The sequence below is a fragment of the Ananas comosus genome, linkage group 15, assembly GCF_001540865.1.
Source record: "Ananas comosus cultivar F153 linkage group 15, ASM154086v1, whole genome shotgun sequence".
In the NCBI taxonomy this organism is placed as follows: Eukaryota; Viridiplantae; Streptophyta; class Magnoliopsida; order Poales; family Bromeliaceae; genus Ananas; species Ananas comosus.
In genome coordinates, this window is record NC_033635.1 from 2379064 (window position 1) to 2396116 (window position 17053).

Consider the following 17053-nt stretch of genomic DNA (forward strand, 5'->3'; position numbering starts at 1 on the left):
ATCAAAAGTAGTTCCCAAAAGGATCACGCTGCGGGGCCTACGCACTTTATGTTGCACAAAAGCAGGACTGAAACTAAGTCTCCTGGGCTTTTCGTTCACACACTTTTCTTAAAAACAAGGTTGTACATTTCAATGCATCCTCTGCTATTTCAAATTTAGGTAGAACCCACAGATGCAAGGCACCCAGATGAAGAACTCCTATGTCAATGATCACAAACCATTATCTATTGAAGGCAAATAGAGAAATGCGTTGATCCTACAGGAAACAAATTGGTTCACGAAAAGGCTCAAAAGGACTCAAAGAGGAGAAAACTTCCAAAAAAAACCGATTTCCCACCTGGAGATTGATCCTTCGGGGTTCCGGCCGCATGACTTTGAATTTGTACTTAACCAGGAAGAAATTCTTCGAGGACACCAATCAAACACAAAAATGAAATGGTAAGGCCATTTTGCGTACACAAATAGGTTTGCAGCAGTCCACACGTGAAACGAGAGTTCGTTAGGCAACAGATCTCTCCGAATCTTACCTTTTCCGAGTGTCTCCCAAAAGAAAGAGAAAATAAGAGCCCGGAGATCTCTTTCTTAGCAAAACCAAACACATCGGTCGAACGTAGGATGTCTTAGTCCTCTTACATCATCCATCCATCACAGTACACAACGACCGGAAGCAGAGATAACATACATAAAATACATACATGCATACATACACAAACACATCCAAACATGTACATATTTTCGTGCCATACGTAGGCATGACACAATTATTTACATCACTTAAGAGCGTCAAAAGCCTCGTCAGGATGGAAAAATGTCGTAATCTGTGGATGCAATCATCAGAAGACTATTTAACTGACTGCAAGGAAATTCCATGGTTACTTCAGGAAGTCCCATTCAGAAAATGGGACAAGGATATCTCCAGTAAACATTTGAGTATTTGACGACAAAAATAAAGCACTTGCATTAACTTATGAAAATAAAGCAGTTAAAAAATTATTTTGAAGAACCATATGAAAGCCTCTTTCTTCTAAGACGTCCCTGTAGACATCCAATTTCACAAAAAACTGTTATGGACATTTAAGACTTAATAAGTTAACCAAAATTGAGACAAAAATACAAAACGGAAAGGTATAAGAATGACAAAATTCATTCATCTCACCGGGATGGACAAAAAATTATGGAAAACAAACAGCACTGCTTATTGCATCACAAATCCATACTCAAAAGGCACCCACTCCATAGATAGCAGCTCAGTTGCCCGTCTAAAAAGCATTCCCGCAATATACATCTGCATTAAGGTAAAAATTAAGAGTCATAAACTTACCGTAACACATTAGCAATCAAGAAAGTTGTTGCTAAAAAAATGGAATCAAACATAAAGGAAGAGAGAGAAAAAAAATACAAGACAAATGACTGTTCTACAGTAATGAAAAGGTAAATCCTATCTCCATTAACATATATCCTCAGAAGATCTTTAAATAATATGAAAATTGAGAAAAGATTACATCTAATTAGAAATAGAAGCCCCTCTTTGCCGGCCTTTAAATACAGCCATTATCAAGTGGATCAGGTATCTGTAAGCCCAAAAATTTTGAATCTTACAGACATTGAGTGTTTTACTACAGATCATTTATTTAATACACTATATCTCAACTTGCACTCTTATCAAATTAAGTTGCAACATCAACATGAGTTCCAAGCATCAGGTATCAAAATATGAACCATCAAAATTTGGCAATTCTATATTCCAATTTTTAACCTTCAGAGCAACTGTTATATGCAATAGGGCATTGAATCATCATCCCAAGAAATTCCGTGAAACAGAGCTACCCTGCTGTGAGATCTAACAAGTCATTTGCAGCGAACAAAGACCCACCTTATTGCTCCTTCAGGAAATGCTAATGCCATTGCACTTGGGAAATAGTAATAATAAGCCTGACATGTTAATGCGGTTCTTGTGTGAAGTTCTACATTTCCTCGTTCATCAGATATGAAATAGATCGAGAGCTTAAGAATTCCTGACTCAAAAATTCGCCATGAGATACTTGGTGGTTTTGATATTTCATGAAAATGAACATTTTGGACTGTACTCAACATTGTAATAAGAACCAACCGTTAATCTTTAATCAATAACTTACCTTCTTACACAAAACAAATCTCAAGTAGAAAATAGCTAACTGAGATACACCCATACACTAGAACAAGATATTTGAACAGGAAAAGTAACAATTAAAGAAGAATGGAATCGCAATAGATTTCAAAAATATAAAGAAACCAAACATGGACAAGTGAAAAGAAGTAAACTCTTCATATGTATATGTATCTATGAGCAACACTAGGTTTACAACCCAAAAAATGGGTGTAATCCTACAACTAGGCCATCTAAAGGCTAAATTTCATACACTAGTCTTATCAACCTTTTTTAAAATTTTTTATACTAGAACACAAAAAGGACTAGCTCAACCCTAGGATGGAGGATTGTAGGATTCCAACCCCTCTTGTGTTGTAGACTTAGCATTTCTCATGCATCTATACATAAAGCACATGTATATAGGAAGTTTCAAGAGGACGTGAATAGCAGAATGTACCTTGTCATCTCAATGAATACCGTAATCTTTATATACAAAGGAGAACTGCCCTGCAGGAATTGATAAATTAAGAAAACAAAAGCTTATAAAATGATATGGTATGAAAGAATGAAAAATTACCTGCATGGAACCACCTTGGTGATCAGCATGGTAAATGGGAACAAATTAAAAAATTAACTCCATTTAGTAACACCAAGACTGAAAAGAGATGTCGTGATGTTATCTGAAAACTACGCTTCCATTCTGCTGTTGCCGTAAGTCCTCAATTAGAGATTGGTAAAATGATCTCAAAGCTTTAATATCATTGCCCTGAAAGAAAAGAGGGTTAGTAATTTTAATGTAAAGTAATTTCAAGCAGAATAAGGAGAAAAGAACAAGACTAGCTTGTAAAGTAATTTTAATGTACTTAAGCTAAATTTCCTGTATTGTATTTGTTCATTGAGGACCAGTGTCAAAATTACTTCAGGATTGAGTTCACTAATTCACTCGAATTACTCACAGCAACTTCCTGTTGCATAACCTATGCAAAGTGTATTTGGACATCAAACAGCTGAGACATTAATGCAGCCAGATGTAACACATCAGAGAGTGCTATACCTGTAACTTTTGATAGTATTGTTCTGCTAACTCTTGGGGGCAATGAGGTGCTGTGAGATATTTTGACACAAAATGAATGATGAAATAATCACCAAACTTCTCGTACATGACCTTTTGAGCCACTACAATTTCACCGAAGAGAAGAAGCTATAAAAAAGGAACAGCGAATTAGTTAGACAACTAATTTATGTAATCAATCATGCAAAGGTCAGTACTATAGTACTAGTTGGATAGAGTCTAAATTTTCAAAATGCTATCAATCAAGGTACTTCTTACTTCGATGTATCAGAATTCAGCAATTTAGAGAAAGATCAGTATGGCTCTACAAAGTGCATATCCATTTTGAGAACCCTAAAACTAAATTACGTCTTCAGAAACATTCATTAAATATGTTGACTGTTGCTATCTCCACATATTAAGAGGATATTTTGAGTCGCATCAATTTGTCCACAGTGATCACTAATCAGCATTGTGAATATTTGTACTCGTAACATTATCAGCATCATAAATGTTTCTTATTGGTAACATGGCATTGTCATGTTCCGATGATTTTCTGAGGATTTACATTATGATGTTTCAAATTCATAAAATTAAGTAGAGTTATTTGTACAATCCTCTCTTTGATGGTCATGGAATGAATACTACTAGAAACTTGGTAGTTCATTAATGATAATTTTGTGTTCGAACAAATATGACTTCCTTCAGTAAAGAAGTTTAGTAATGGTAGCTTTTTGTGTTAGGTCAAATATAATTCAATTACCATTTTTATCTCATAACAGTGATAGCTTTCGTGTTCGGTCAAATATAATTCAATTACCATTGTTATCTCCTAATTGAACCTTATAACAATGAACCTAAGAAGTGACAAGAACTCTACGAGGTGACTACGTCTGTAGTTGCTTCTTTTTTTCTTTTTTTTTTTTTGACAAACTTTTTAGCTAATATAGTCCATGGAATTTTAGAAATGCTCTATTGTCCAATGATTCAATCATAAAAGCCCAAAGTCAACCACTAACACGACTAAACGAATTAATGTTAAGAAATAATATTTATATTTTCAACCACTAAAATGACTAAACAACTGCCAAATATAACAAAGGCATATCAAAAACTAAAAAGAAGAAAATAAGTTCCAGTAGACTTGTGAAAAATGCTATTTAGTCATTGCATTTGAGTAGTTCACTGGCATCATTACTTCACAACAAAGTGAAGATTGATCGCTGATTCAGTTCATGGTCCACAAATTACTCATCATTAAATAAGCATCAGAAGACTTGATTACGTAGAGTTAGAGATATACCGTGTTGGCATCACGAAAATCAAATGACTCATCAAGGACACTGTAGAAGCAGCAATTTGGTGCAAATTTATCGATCACAAAGCTCCGGAATCCAGGAAGCTGAACAATTGTTGTAACCATTATCAAATATTCAGTTGCTTAGTAGAAATCATCATCATACACGACCTACGTGTATCCAAAAGAATACCTTATCTTCGCCATTATAATTGGTGCACCAATCTTTAATGAGCCTGACGAAAATTTGCACACATAACTGATTCAAACATGCCATAAGCCAAGTGTCAGTGATCATCACGCTATTCTTCAATCACAAAACCACAAAAACTGTGAAATTGTGTCGCATACCTTCCTAAGAAGTATATCTTTGTGAGTGTATGAGGTATACAAGAGCAATTGCATGATATGTTCCAAGTAATCCCTAGAATTAGGGGAAAGAAAAACTGAAGAGAGATCATGTGTTGCAATAACATGAAGAAAAGTATACAATGTCCTCTGCAGTTCTTGCAGCTCACGTATTTCCTACAACTCAGAAAGACATTGAATGAGATGAATGATGATGACCATAAAAATTGATGAATAGTTGCCAGAATAAATTTGAATTTATTCTTGGAGAATTGAGGGTTTATTGCAGATTTTTTCTGATTCATGATAAATTGGTAAAAAGAAATTAAGGCTTCAACAAAGAAAGATCAGAGTCATCAGACAATGTTCCTTGCTTTAATCAGATGATATTAAAAAACAGAAGAAATAACTACATAAGCAAGAATAAAATTACAATGACCAAGATCTTGAAGTCATGCTGACAAAGAATAAATGTATCACGATCCAGAAGTCTCCAAAGCTAAGTGCTCCAATATATAAGGACAAGCATATTAGTGTTAATAACTAAAGTATTTAACTGTGATATTAATCGTCTGTTCTATTAAGCGGCAGAAGCTACTGAACTAAGATGTCAAAAACACTCTTAGAAATAATCATGCTGGGTGGCATAAGTGTGTGCAGAGTCTGTTACTTCAATGAAGAGTGAAGGCGACAACAAGGTGGCTGTAGAGCATTTGAAATCTCACATGGAAGTGTAAGGAGATTGGGATATGCCAGGTGAGAGAGAGAGAGAGAGAGAGAGAGAGAGAGAGAGATTGCCACACCACAATAGTCACATGGGAAGTTCTTGAAAAGTGTTTGCATACAAGTACTTACATATTGACAGTAGTAATTTGGAACCAAGAAAGACAATTTTCCAATTATACCAACTGGTACATATAATATAAGCATATAATGATGCATATATGGAAAGTGGGTGTGACTTGCGTGAATAACAGTCCTCACCTCGTTATTGCTCCCAGGACCTGAAGGAAAAGCATCACGAGAAAGAATATCAAACAATCTGCTTGCAATGGCAGGAAAGATATCCTCTAATATGCCACCAGCAGAAGTGTTGAATTTGCAAATCAATTGATTGATTAGAACGAGGAAATCCACCATATCTTTTGACTGCAAAATAAAGTGGCTTCAATTAAAAAATAAATAAAAGAAAGAGAAATGTAACAAGAACTGCATGTTATACCCAGATAAATGGCAAGAACAACATGACCCAGATGTAACTGAGATAATAGACACAACAGCAGCTACTCAAGGAGAATTACCACTTTCTTTAACAGTAAACTTGATTCATCATGCATATATTGGTAAGGTCTATACATATCTTTTTATACTACACTTTTAGCATAGCTCACAAGCTTCGCCATGCTTCCTAAAAGCATGGTGTCGAGCTCCTATTTCTACAAATCCAAATCAGCTGTTTGAAAAGAGTCATTCCTTTAGATATTCCCCAAATACAGCTTCATGGATCTATTCCTTGCTTTTTTCATATCTTTCAATCTTTTCCACTATGACTTACCATCATGCTTTTATGCCTCAAAGTGAAGACATTTTTTGTAGGAGCAAGTAGCTTACTGTTATACACGACTTCTAACTTTTCATGATTGTGTGACCAGACATCTTATCCATAATTTGTCCAGCTTTCAAGAGATCAAAAATCTAATAACGTTAAGGACCAAGGCCAACTGAGGCAGAATACTGGTAGCATGGAAACATACAACCAAACTTGCCTAATGCTTCAAGTCAATTAGCTTATATGCCAGAAAAGGTATTTATGTCTTCAACAGACGAAAACATAAGAATGACAAATCACCTACGCAGTCAATCAATCACTCATTATATAAAAATCACAAGACATAAAGGGATTTAGTGGCCACTAATTAGTTTTGGGAGTCCAGAGGACATGGTGGAAGAATCTAGGGATAAAATTGGAAAAAGAAATGACGGAAGGAAAACAACCCACCTTGCTCTTTTCAATGTGGCATTGATATAAATATAGCAGCAACAGATAGATAACAAGAATTGCACAAAATAAAAAGTACCTCATTCTCCACAAGCAACTGCTTTAGTGCGACTGGAAGGCAAGGAAATATAGATGTCCCTAAGATTTCAATCATGCGATGAAGAAATGATGTGATCTGCAGGTGTGCAAGTGATAAAAAAAAAATGAAAAGTTACAGCTAAAGCAAATAAGCTAAAAAGAGATCGGCAGGGAAAAAATATTTTCCTTAATATATACCCCTTTGAAACAATATCACTTTCTTACAGAAGATCTGGCATAATCACAAGTTTGTTGATGCAAATTTCAAGATCTCAAGTATTATGTATCTTGTACACATCTTTCAGACTTTTGGGTGGGTTTACATGGAGAATTAAAAAAAAAGTAGTCAAAGAATCCCACTTTTCACTTCCTAAGAGGAATATATGCAACTAAATGTTTTCAAATTGTATATCTGAAAAACAAATTTCGAAAACGAGACAATAGCTGAGACATCACCTTACTTCGTAGAGGCTTGATTGCAGAAAACATTCCAAGAACTTGCAGAACTGCATCCAAGGTCTGAAACTCCAGTAGGAAAAGAATATTTTAGATAATTTTAAAATAGAATATAATTATCAAATCCTTCAAGTTCTCATGAAGTTTAACAAGTCTAAAAGATGTTGGGTTCAAAATCACCTCATATATGCCTAAATGAGCATTCAAGAACTCACAAGCCAAGCAACCATATGTATTATTAAGTTTTTAAGAAATTAAAAAAAAATAATGATGGCATAACTTGCCTGCTTAAACATAATACCAATTGCTGGACGACTACTTGTGACTAGCCGCTCGCTGAAGCCCTAATGCATGAAACAGAAATAAATAAGAATAAAAAGTTTGACCATATCATCCAATTATAACATCACTTATTCAGAAATATAAATTCCAAGTTATGCTTGAATCATTGAAGACAGGAAGTGACAGTAAAACACTTGCTAAAAGTTGTCAATGTAATATGTGCAAATTGACTGAGATTTCTGAAAAGCCAATAAAGGAGTAATTTTAACATAACAAAATGGAATTTGCATTGCTTTAAGGCGAAGATCAAACCTTGCTAAGTGCATTTAATGCAACAATAATCCGCTGAAGTGCGATAGCTTTTGGGGAAGATTCTTCTAGCCCTCGTAGTTTGGCATCTAAGAGAAGTGACTTGATCTGGGCATTTCAAGCCGAATTTTAATTAATCTTCTGGGAAGGAGGAAAGCTGAAAAGGCAAAAGAGCTTAACAAAAACAACCTCACCTGTTGACAGAGAGGGTTCAGCAATGCCGCTAAATAATCAGACTGTTTCTCTGGTGACACATCCTCCATACCAATTAATAAACCAATCGCCTGGAATTGCACGGGATAAGCATGCAATATTTACATCACAACTGGCTCATATAAGTGCAAAATCAATTTACAAACATAAAGAAGTTATACCTCAAATGTCTGGCTTCCATCTTCAGAGCTGGAGAACTTCAACTCTTTGTTTGTCCAACTTGAACCAAATTGGACTACCGTATCTTGTAGGCTCTGCTAAAGCATAAAATAAACAGCATGAGCCCTATACAGACAAAGTAAAAGGTCAACAAAAAAAAAATATGAGGGAGAGGAGTAACCAAGCGGAATACCTGCAGAATGGTATCTAAAAAGGGCACTAGCTTAGATTTTAATAGCTTCACAGCTCTCATGAACAGATAACTGGCTCTTCGGCTCACATTGACGTTTGGGTGGTGGACTCCCCTTTCATCGAGAAAGGCGGCCAGTAAATGAGGCACGTACTGAGTATTTTCCTGCACAAACTTCATGTACCTTGTAATACTCTCCAAGTAAACTAGAGCTACCACCCGATGAGAATGGCATGAGAACCGCGCCGATAAAAGCATCGGGACCAACTCGCCAAGCAGCCCAGTTCCTAACCTCATTGCCTCGTCGCTCACCGTCTCACCCAACCGATAGAATAAAGTTAATGAAGCCTCCACGTCTTCCACATTCGACTCAGGTGAAGAGAGAGAAGCGACTAACAGGTTTTTTATAAACAACTGAGCCACATCGGGAGCCACCCTGCATATGCTGCGGAAGAGAGCGAGAAAATCCTTGCGGTGTTCGCCCATCTCATCCTCCTCATCCTTCCCGATCTTATCTGGGATGTCAAGATTGGCTCTGTAGGCCGGATCGTACGATATCTGTGCATGAATCACCTGCAATATCTGACCCAGATAGCCGAGCTGCTTCTCAGCCGGCGACTTCATGGTGGAGACATAATCTGAGAGGAACTCGACCACATTACACGTATCCACATCCTCGTGGCAGCTTTCCATTACGAAGAACACCGACGGAAAGGATTCCTCCAGTAGGTCTAGCGCGCGGGCCCCATCGGCGCCCAGCTTCTTGTAGCATTCGAGCACTTCCGCCGCATAGCCGATAACCAAGGCCGAGAGCTTCAGCACCACCTCCGGGTCGGCTGAGAAGAGGCGGCCTCCGATGCCCAGGCTGCGAAGGAGAGCAAGCTTCATCCGGGGGTCCATCCGCTTGGCGACGACGGCCTGAATGCACCCGGCGGCGGCAGCTCGTAGAGGGTCGGGGGAGTCGGCGGGGCCAAGGGCGATGTCGAAGAGGAGAGGGAGGAATGTGTCATTGGCAATGAGGGTGATGTCAATCCAGGTGATGTAGCGGCGTGCGGCATCGAGGGCGGCGGCGGCGGCGGCGGGCTCGGAGGCGCGGTAGAGGGCGGCGGCGTCGAACCAGTGGCGGGCGATCTGGGGGACGCACTGGAGGCGCATGGCGTCCTTGACGCGGGCGGCGGCGGCGGCGTCGTCCTGGGAGCGGGGGTAGTCGAGGCTGAGGAGATCGTCGTCGAGGGCGGAGAGGACGCGGGCGAACATGTCGACGGCGTGCGGGCCCGCGGAAGGGAGGCGGGGGAGGAGGTGGAGGAAGGGCGAGGGCCAGGGATCGGGGTACTCGCGGCGGATGAGGGCGGCGAGGGCCTGGGCGAGCTTGTTCTTGAGGAAGGGCGGGGACGAGGCGGGGGGGGGGGGGGGGGGGGGGGGGGCGGACTGNCGAGGAGGGAGGAGCGGAGGAAGGGGAGGTCGGAGGCGGGGATGGCGGGGTAGCGGAGGGCGACGGCGTCGTGTAGGGTTTGGAGGCACCAGAAGTGGACTGGGGGGAGGGGGGAGCGGGCGAGGCGGTCGAAGCAGAGCCGGAGCACGGCGGAGGCGTCGGCGGCCGAGCGGGCGCCCTCGCAGTAGGCGAGCGCCTGCGCGCGGAGCGCCGGGTCGGCGGCGGCGCCGGCGTCGGGGTCGTAGGCGATGAGGATCGCCTTCTCCAGGTCGTCCATGGCGCCCCGGTGACACCCGCAAAACCCTAGAAGGACGACGACGACGACGACGACGATCGAAGGGACGGGGAAAAACCCTAGACGAGAAACCCTAGAAACCCTAACAAGATTATTAATAAATCTTCTTTATCTATATTTTTCGAATATAAATATAAAAACGTCCGCTGCTGAGATCGGTGAGTTATAAGATTTCGCTCGCATTCACGATCGGCCGTGGCGGAGAAGAGATCGGAGAAGGGAGATGAGCACGTTCTTTTATTTTCTATTTTTTATTTTTATTTTTTTATTTAGATTTGGTTATTTTTTTGATTTGTTAGGAGGCTGCGGATATATGAGATAGAAGAAACAGACGACACAATAGGGGAAGAGGGAGGGTTTATAATTTATATATACAGCGGAGGAGGGATTTATATTTATAATTATAATAATAGTTATTATATTTAATAATAATTATCTTCAAATTAGCGAGATAAAATTTTGTTATGAGAGTCGGTGCGCTGACGTGTGGGCCCCGCATGTCAGTTTAATCAATCAATTAGCGATTTAATTAGTGGGCCGAGTAGAGAGATAGGGGAGTGGGGGGACTCTGCATTTGGTGCGTGGGGGTGGGGCACGTGCAGCGAAGCATGTGGCCACAATTCCCGGGGCTGTAAAACGAACAGAGACTATTTGATAATAACTATCATTTTTTGTTTTTCACAATTTTTATTTATTTATTAAGTTATTTTTATTATTTTACTGTTAGAAAGAGTTTGATTTGGGAAGTAATTTATTATTATTATTTTGAGCTGTTTGTTCAATAATTATGATCTTTTCTAAAATTAACTTCAAGTTTCTGCCTGAAGAGTGCATAACCGCACCAAAATAAAGGCATAAACTAGAATGTCAATTTCGAATTGATATTCAAATTTGTTTCCAAATTTGTTTGAGAAAATTCAAATTCATTAATCTAACCCAAATTTTAATCAGTTGCTCACCTACTCCGACCTGATTCGATCCGGTTCAGATTGGCCCAGCCCGTATACGGCCCAACCAACACGCAAACGGGTTTACGCGTAGTTGTAATTGATTGGGCTTAGCCCATACAATTCTAAGATGGTCCAGCATATAAATTTTCTGGTGGGCCGGAACCGGCCTAAACCAGAAAAGCAACTAACCGTATCCGATCCGTTGAATCTCAATCGCACGGCCACTGTTCATCCCTTCTCCCTATAAAACGAGCTCCAGCGCTAGGGCTTCTCCTATCCCGCCCCATTTCATCTTCCTCCTCTCCCCCTCCGCCAAAAACCCTAACCCTAGGCGCGCGAGCGAGCGAGAGAGAGAGAGAGAGAGAGAGAGAGAGAGCGATGACGACCCGCTTCAAGAAGAACCGGAAAAAGCGCGGGCACGTGAGCGCGGGGCACGGGCGCATCGGCAAGCACCGCAAGCATCCCGGGGGCCGCGGTAACGCCGGTGGGATGCACCACCACCGCATCCTCTTCGACAAGTACCACCCCGGCTACTTCGGCAAGGTCGGGATGCGCTACTTCCACCGCCTCCGCAACAAGTTCCACTGCCCCGTCGTCAACGTCGAGCGCCTCTGGTCCCTCGTCCCCGACGACGCCAAGTCCAAGGCCGCGGCCTCCGACGGCGCCGCCCCCGTCGTCGACGTCACGCAGTTCGGGTACTTCAAGGTGCTCGGCAAGGGCGCTCTTCCCTCCAATCGCCCCGTCGTCGTCAAGGCCAAGCTCATCTCCAAGATCGCCGAGAAGAAGATCAAGGCCGCGGGCGGCGCCGTCGTCCTCACCGCCTGATCTCACCTCGATCCGTCCAGATCTAGATCCGGTAAATTAGGTTTTTTAATTTGATGCTCGGTTATGCTTCATTTGATCTCGATCATGTGGACTCTCTTTTTGGTTGTCGAACGACTATTTTTTGAATCGATCAGCTTAAAATTCGGATTCTGTCGTCAATTATTTACTCGAAGATAGGTTTTAGTTTGAATTAGTTTGTGCTTTATGATATTTGCTATCGTTTTTTTTTTGGCATGGAATACTATTATTTGTGTTCTACATATTATCATGCTCTGAATTACTAATCCCAGACGTGGTTCTCTGCACGGAGGTTCGCTTTTATGATGTGGGGAAACATCTTAAAGAAATGATAAGATACAATAAGCTGGTGAATTTCAACTTCTCGCATCTCACCCCTCAATATTACAATGTTTAGAAATTGAGGGATTTGATAAATTTTTCGGGACCACGAAGAATACAATACATTTCCTTTAAGGATGTAGGCTACTTCATATTGGGTATATTTTAGTAGTTATTACTTAGCAGTTTATTGATTATCTCTTTGTTTATCTGGGACATTTGGATCCCGCACCACGTGCTCCGAACTTGGTTGGTCGGCAAAAGCCGGACTTAAACCAAGTGCGCTGAGAGGAAGTCTCTGAGTTCTTGTACGGCGCTGGTCGGGTGCAAAGTCGAATTTGTGAGAGTCGCAACTTTCGTGTGCTCAACTAAAGGCATACAAACATGCCCTTCACTTGTTGTTTACAGCAGAAGTTGAAAGTAAGTAGGGGTGGCTTCTCATGTACATTCATGGTTACGGTGAAGGCAGTCTTTGCTTATGTTATCTTCGAAGAGTCTCTTCTTTGCTTCATCTCTGTGTTTTCGTTTCATGTTTTTGTTAGTTATAATCATAAATGTGTGTGCGGAAAATCACTTTGTTCGTTCATTCGGAAGTTATTGTTTGTATTCTTTCTGATGACGACCGATTGCTTCTCTCCTATCCTGCTACTTAAAGTAGTTCAGTTTCTCCAATCCTGCTACTTATAGTAGTTCAGTTTTCTACTTGATATTATGAACAGAACGCAGTGTCTTAGTGAAGCAATCGTATCAATAATGCTCAGAGCTATTCAAAGTGTTTTACTTTGAGTCGTAGTATTAGAGCAAAACGTAGCATCCCAACATCCAAACTTTACAACATCGATTGATGCTCGTCTGTCGTATACTTCAATATATTCCAAGCTTTTCGATGTGCCAATGTGCCTATCAGATCGAAATCAATCGTTTCCATCATCAGCCTATGCTAAGGGCTCTGTTGCTTATTCGGTCGGGTCCCAAAATGGTGTTTTCTGATCCCCAGTGATTTCTCTGTATAAATTTTCTGACATGCCACCTTAGAAGAGTAACACATTTGATGAATAGCATGGCAAAACGGGGAGTCTGTGCTTCAGTAGTTTTAATGAAAATGTCTTATATCGTCATCCAACAGCTTTATCGCCATCGGCAACGGATGGACCCAAAGTTTGTCATCTTGAGACGGTGTATCGTTGCATAGATATGTTCCACAAAAAATTGGCCCAACATCCAGTTAATGGTTTTAAAATTTAATCTCGCAATCACCAGTAGTCCCCGCAGGAACATATTCCATCTTTGAAATGGTGAAACCTCTTAGCATCTCTAGCAATAATCTCCTTCCCTACCGACTTTGTGACATGCTTTATCCAGGAATGGCAATCGCCGCAAACCCTAAGATTTTTGAAAATTGCGATGCATTCGATCTCCTTCCTTTTGCTGCACAGTAGGGCAAATGCAATAGCCAGCTTCTCACTGTGGTAATATAGGGATCTTTCTTTCTCCAACTCATCCAATTCTTGGAGCACATACCTTGTATCTGGAGCATAACCTGTCTCTTTGGTTTTCCCAATTAATCCATCCAATTCCTCGTATATTTCCGCCGCCTTCGGGTGGGACTTGTCTCCTGCCATGAAAGTATGCATCTCTCTATTCACCTCAACCCATGTCATGGCCGGATCTATTTTCACTTTCATCCCCCTCATTCTACATTTCATGCTTAAGACTTTGTTCCATTGCCCTGAAGACGCATAAATGTTCGATAAAAGAATGTAAGTCGCATCGTCTTCTGGGTCGAGCTCAAGTACCTTTGTCGCAGCCCTCTTTGCAATATCTACTTTACCATGTAGTTTGCACGCACTTAGAAGCGTCCGCCACAAAACTTTATCTGGGGTTTTAGCTTCACTTACCAGTGCTTCGGCTTCTTCCAATCTCCCCACTCGCCCTAGTAGGTCAACCATGCGTGCATAATGATCAGGAGATGGTCCGAACGTATAGGAATTGCCGAGAAGAGAGAATAGTTGACGACCCTCTTCGACTAGTCCTGCATTACTACAAGCGGAAAGAACGCCGATGAAAGTTGCGTCATTCGGTTCCAACCCTAAGCCCTTCATACTATCGAACATTCTAAGAGCTTCGAGGCTGTGCCCATTTTGTGCATACGAACTGATCATGGTGTTCACCGAAACCAAATCACGACTCGGAAGATCATCGAAAACTGACCGAGCCATCCTAACGCGTCCGCATTTTCCGTACGTATCGATTAGAGCTGCACCGACATAAAGGTTACCATCCAATCCAATTTTTGTAGCATAGGCATGGATTTGCTTCCCTTGCTCAAACAAAGCGAGGGATGAACACCCTCGAAGAGCCGTCGACAAAGTGAACGCATTGAGACCAACTGAACCACGAATCATGTCGCGAAGCACCGAGAGAGCATGCTCTTCTCTGCGATTGCATACTAAACATCCGATGACAGCCGTCCACGTTACCATACTAGGGTTCACGATTCGTTCGAAGACCTTCAGCGAGTCATCGACGAGGCCGCACTTTGAATACATACTAAGAAGCGAGGTCTGCGAAGAATTCCGAAACTCCAATCCCAATTTAACTATAACCCCGTGAATCGATTTCCCTTTCATCAACTCCCTCAAGTTCCCGCACGCGATCAGAACGCTTGCGAACGTGAACTCGTTCGGTTTAATGCCGCCGCCGATGATATCTGCAAAGAGCATGATCGCCGCACCATCTTCTCCATTTTGGGTGTATCCGACGATCAACGCCGTCGCCAAGACGACATCTTTATCGCTTATACTATCATACACAGCTCGAGCCTCCTTCAATCTCCGAAATTTAGCATACATATCGACCAATGCACTACCCACGAAGGCATTATTAGCCTCCAATCCCAAAACCACCATGTGCCCGTGAGCTCCCCGGCCTTCTTTCACAAGACCCAAATCGGCGAACGCCCTGAAAACGCTCGAGAACGTGAACTCGTCGGCGGCGACACCCTCAAGGCCCATCCTCCTATACAAAGCCACAGCGTCTCTACTCCTCCGGAGACGCGAGTAAGACGATATCATACCGTTCCAGGACACTACGTGCGGCTTCGGCATTTCGTCGAACACGTCGCGGGCGTCGTCCACGGCACCGCATTTGAGGTAGGCGTCCACGAGCTTGTTGCCGAGGGCGAGGTAGGGGAAGGAGGAGCGCTTCATGTGGAGGTGGATGCGCCGCGCTTCTTGTACAGACCCATCCATGGCGACGCGGCGGAGGAGGGAGGCGTAAGCGTCGGCAGAGGAGAAGCGGAAGGCGCGTGGGGACGACGACGACGATGGAGACGTTGGTTTTAGGGTTTTGAGGAGGTTGAAGGAGGGGAGAGAGAAGGGTTTCCCTTTGAAGGGAGACGACGCGGCCATGGCGCTTTGTTGCTGCTTCGTTTACCATCACTAGAAAAGTGCTTTGCAACAAGTGGAGAGAGGGACCTTCATATAGTTTTATGTTTGGTGCTGTGTTGAAAACAGTGTTGATGTTTAAGTAATGGGGAAAAATGTTCTTTGTCAAATCCTATCCAAACACGATCCAAAGTATAGAGCTGATGGAAAAGAACGTCACAAAAAACTTTACATCCCACTCTGGGAAAGTTGGGAAAAAAGAAATTAGAATCGTAGCCAATAGATTCTTTTATGCATTCATGCTTATTATTATTATTAAATAAAAAAAAAGAGTTTATACAAATATTAGTTAATAAAGTATAACTAACAAATGATCAATCCTTGACATGTTTACTATTATTACCCTCCAAGATTCCTCTGAATCCGCTGCACGTCCTGACCGTTGATCTTGAACGCCTTCTTGAGCACGTCCTCGATTATCTGCGGCTCCGTCCGGAACGTCGCGAGGGGCGCGAGCTGCGCGCCGGGGCTCTGGCTGCTCAGCCCTGAAAGCAGCACTGCAGGAGCCACTGGATCGAAGTTGTACAAGAAGTGGACTAGACCTTTCGGGAAGACGAAGGCATCGCCGGGGCGCAGCTGCTGCGTGTAGAGGCGGTAGGACGTGTCGACAAAGCCGACAAGGACCAACGTGCCCTGGAGGAGGAGAGTCACTTCGGAGGCGCGCGGATGCGCGTGGGGCGGCGCGAGCCCCCCCGGCGCCAGGTCGATGCGCGCCATGGATAAGCCCTAGTGCGTATAGTCACAGAGTTCAGCATTCCAGATAAATTCAGTGATCAGATTCCAAGTTATTCGAGCAATCAAAAGTTTGTGAAATATTTGCGACGTTTTCGATACATCGGAGAACGGAGTGACTGGACCTGTGCGTTGGCGCCCGGGAAGGAGGTGGCAGGATTGGTGAGGGTTACGTTGAAGCCGAAAAGGGTGGCGGCGGGGTTGGTAGATTTGGAAAGTGCGGAAGTGGCAAAGTGGGAGGGCTGGGCAAGGGCGGGGTCGAGGCACGGCAGGCCATTGAGGTGGAAGGACTGAGCGGCGGCCGCAGAGGTGTCGGCGATGCAGTAGTCGTGGAGGAGATCGGGGTCGGGTTTCGAAGGGGAGAGGAAGCGGAAGAAGAGGATGGTTGGGAAGAGGAGGGTGGTGAGATTGGCTCTCATCAGTTTGATTTTGGCGGGAAAGAGAAATGCATTGTTTTGGAGAAGATGTAAGAAGAAACCAGAATTGGGGATTATAAGTGTGTAGTGTTGAGTTGGTTGGGAATA

At 42.5% G+C, this 17053-nt stretch overlaps 4 protein-coding genes across 4 annotated transcripts; 1 reads left to right on the forward strand and 3 right to left on the reverse strand.

Annotated features, from left to right (window-relative positions):
• Positions 680-10581, reverse strand: LOC109721387 (exportin-T). Its single transcript, XM_020248982.1, is given in 16 exon segments — positions 680-1285; positions 2586-2635; positions 2706-2894; positions 3183-3329; positions 4483-4581; positions 4670-4735; positions 4828-5001; positions 5809-5973; positions 6903-6998; positions 7358-7420; positions 7642-7701; positions 7952-8056; positions 8143-8232; positions 8323-8415; positions 8514-9935; positions 9938-10581. Coding segments are annotated over 14 exon segments (2952 nt in total). The 5' UTR covers positions 10220-10581; the 3' UTR covers positions 680-1285; positions 2586-2635; positions 2706-2804.
• On the forward strand, positions 11468-12272 carry LOC109721604 (60S ribosomal protein L27a-3-like). The gene has a single exon (XM_020249297.1). It carries the CDS (start codon positions 11566-11568, stop codon positions 12010-12012), a length of 447 nt encoding a protein of 148 aa, XP_020104886.1. The 5' UTR covers positions 11468-11565; the 3' UTR covers positions 12013-12272.
• On the reverse strand, positions 12632-15880 carry LOC109721602 (pentatricopeptide repeat-containing protein At5g65570). Its single transcript, XM_020249295.1, has one exon. The coding sequence runs from the start codon at positions 15759-15761 to the stop codon at positions 13605-13607; it is 2157 nt and encodes a 718-aa protein (XP_020104884.1). The 5' UTR covers positions 15762-15880; the 3' UTR covers positions 12632-13604.
• Positions 15987-17043, reverse strand: LOC109721603 (germin-like protein 3-1). The gene is made up of 2 exons (XM_020249296.1): positions 16655-17043; positions 15987-16523 (listed from the first exon to the last, which is right to left on the reverse strand). The coding sequence occupies exons 1-2, from the start codon at positions 16946-16948 to the stop codon at positions 16137-16139; spliced, it is 681 nt and encodes a 226-aa protein (XP_020104885.1). The 5' UTR covers positions 16949-17043; the 3' UTR covers positions 15987-16136.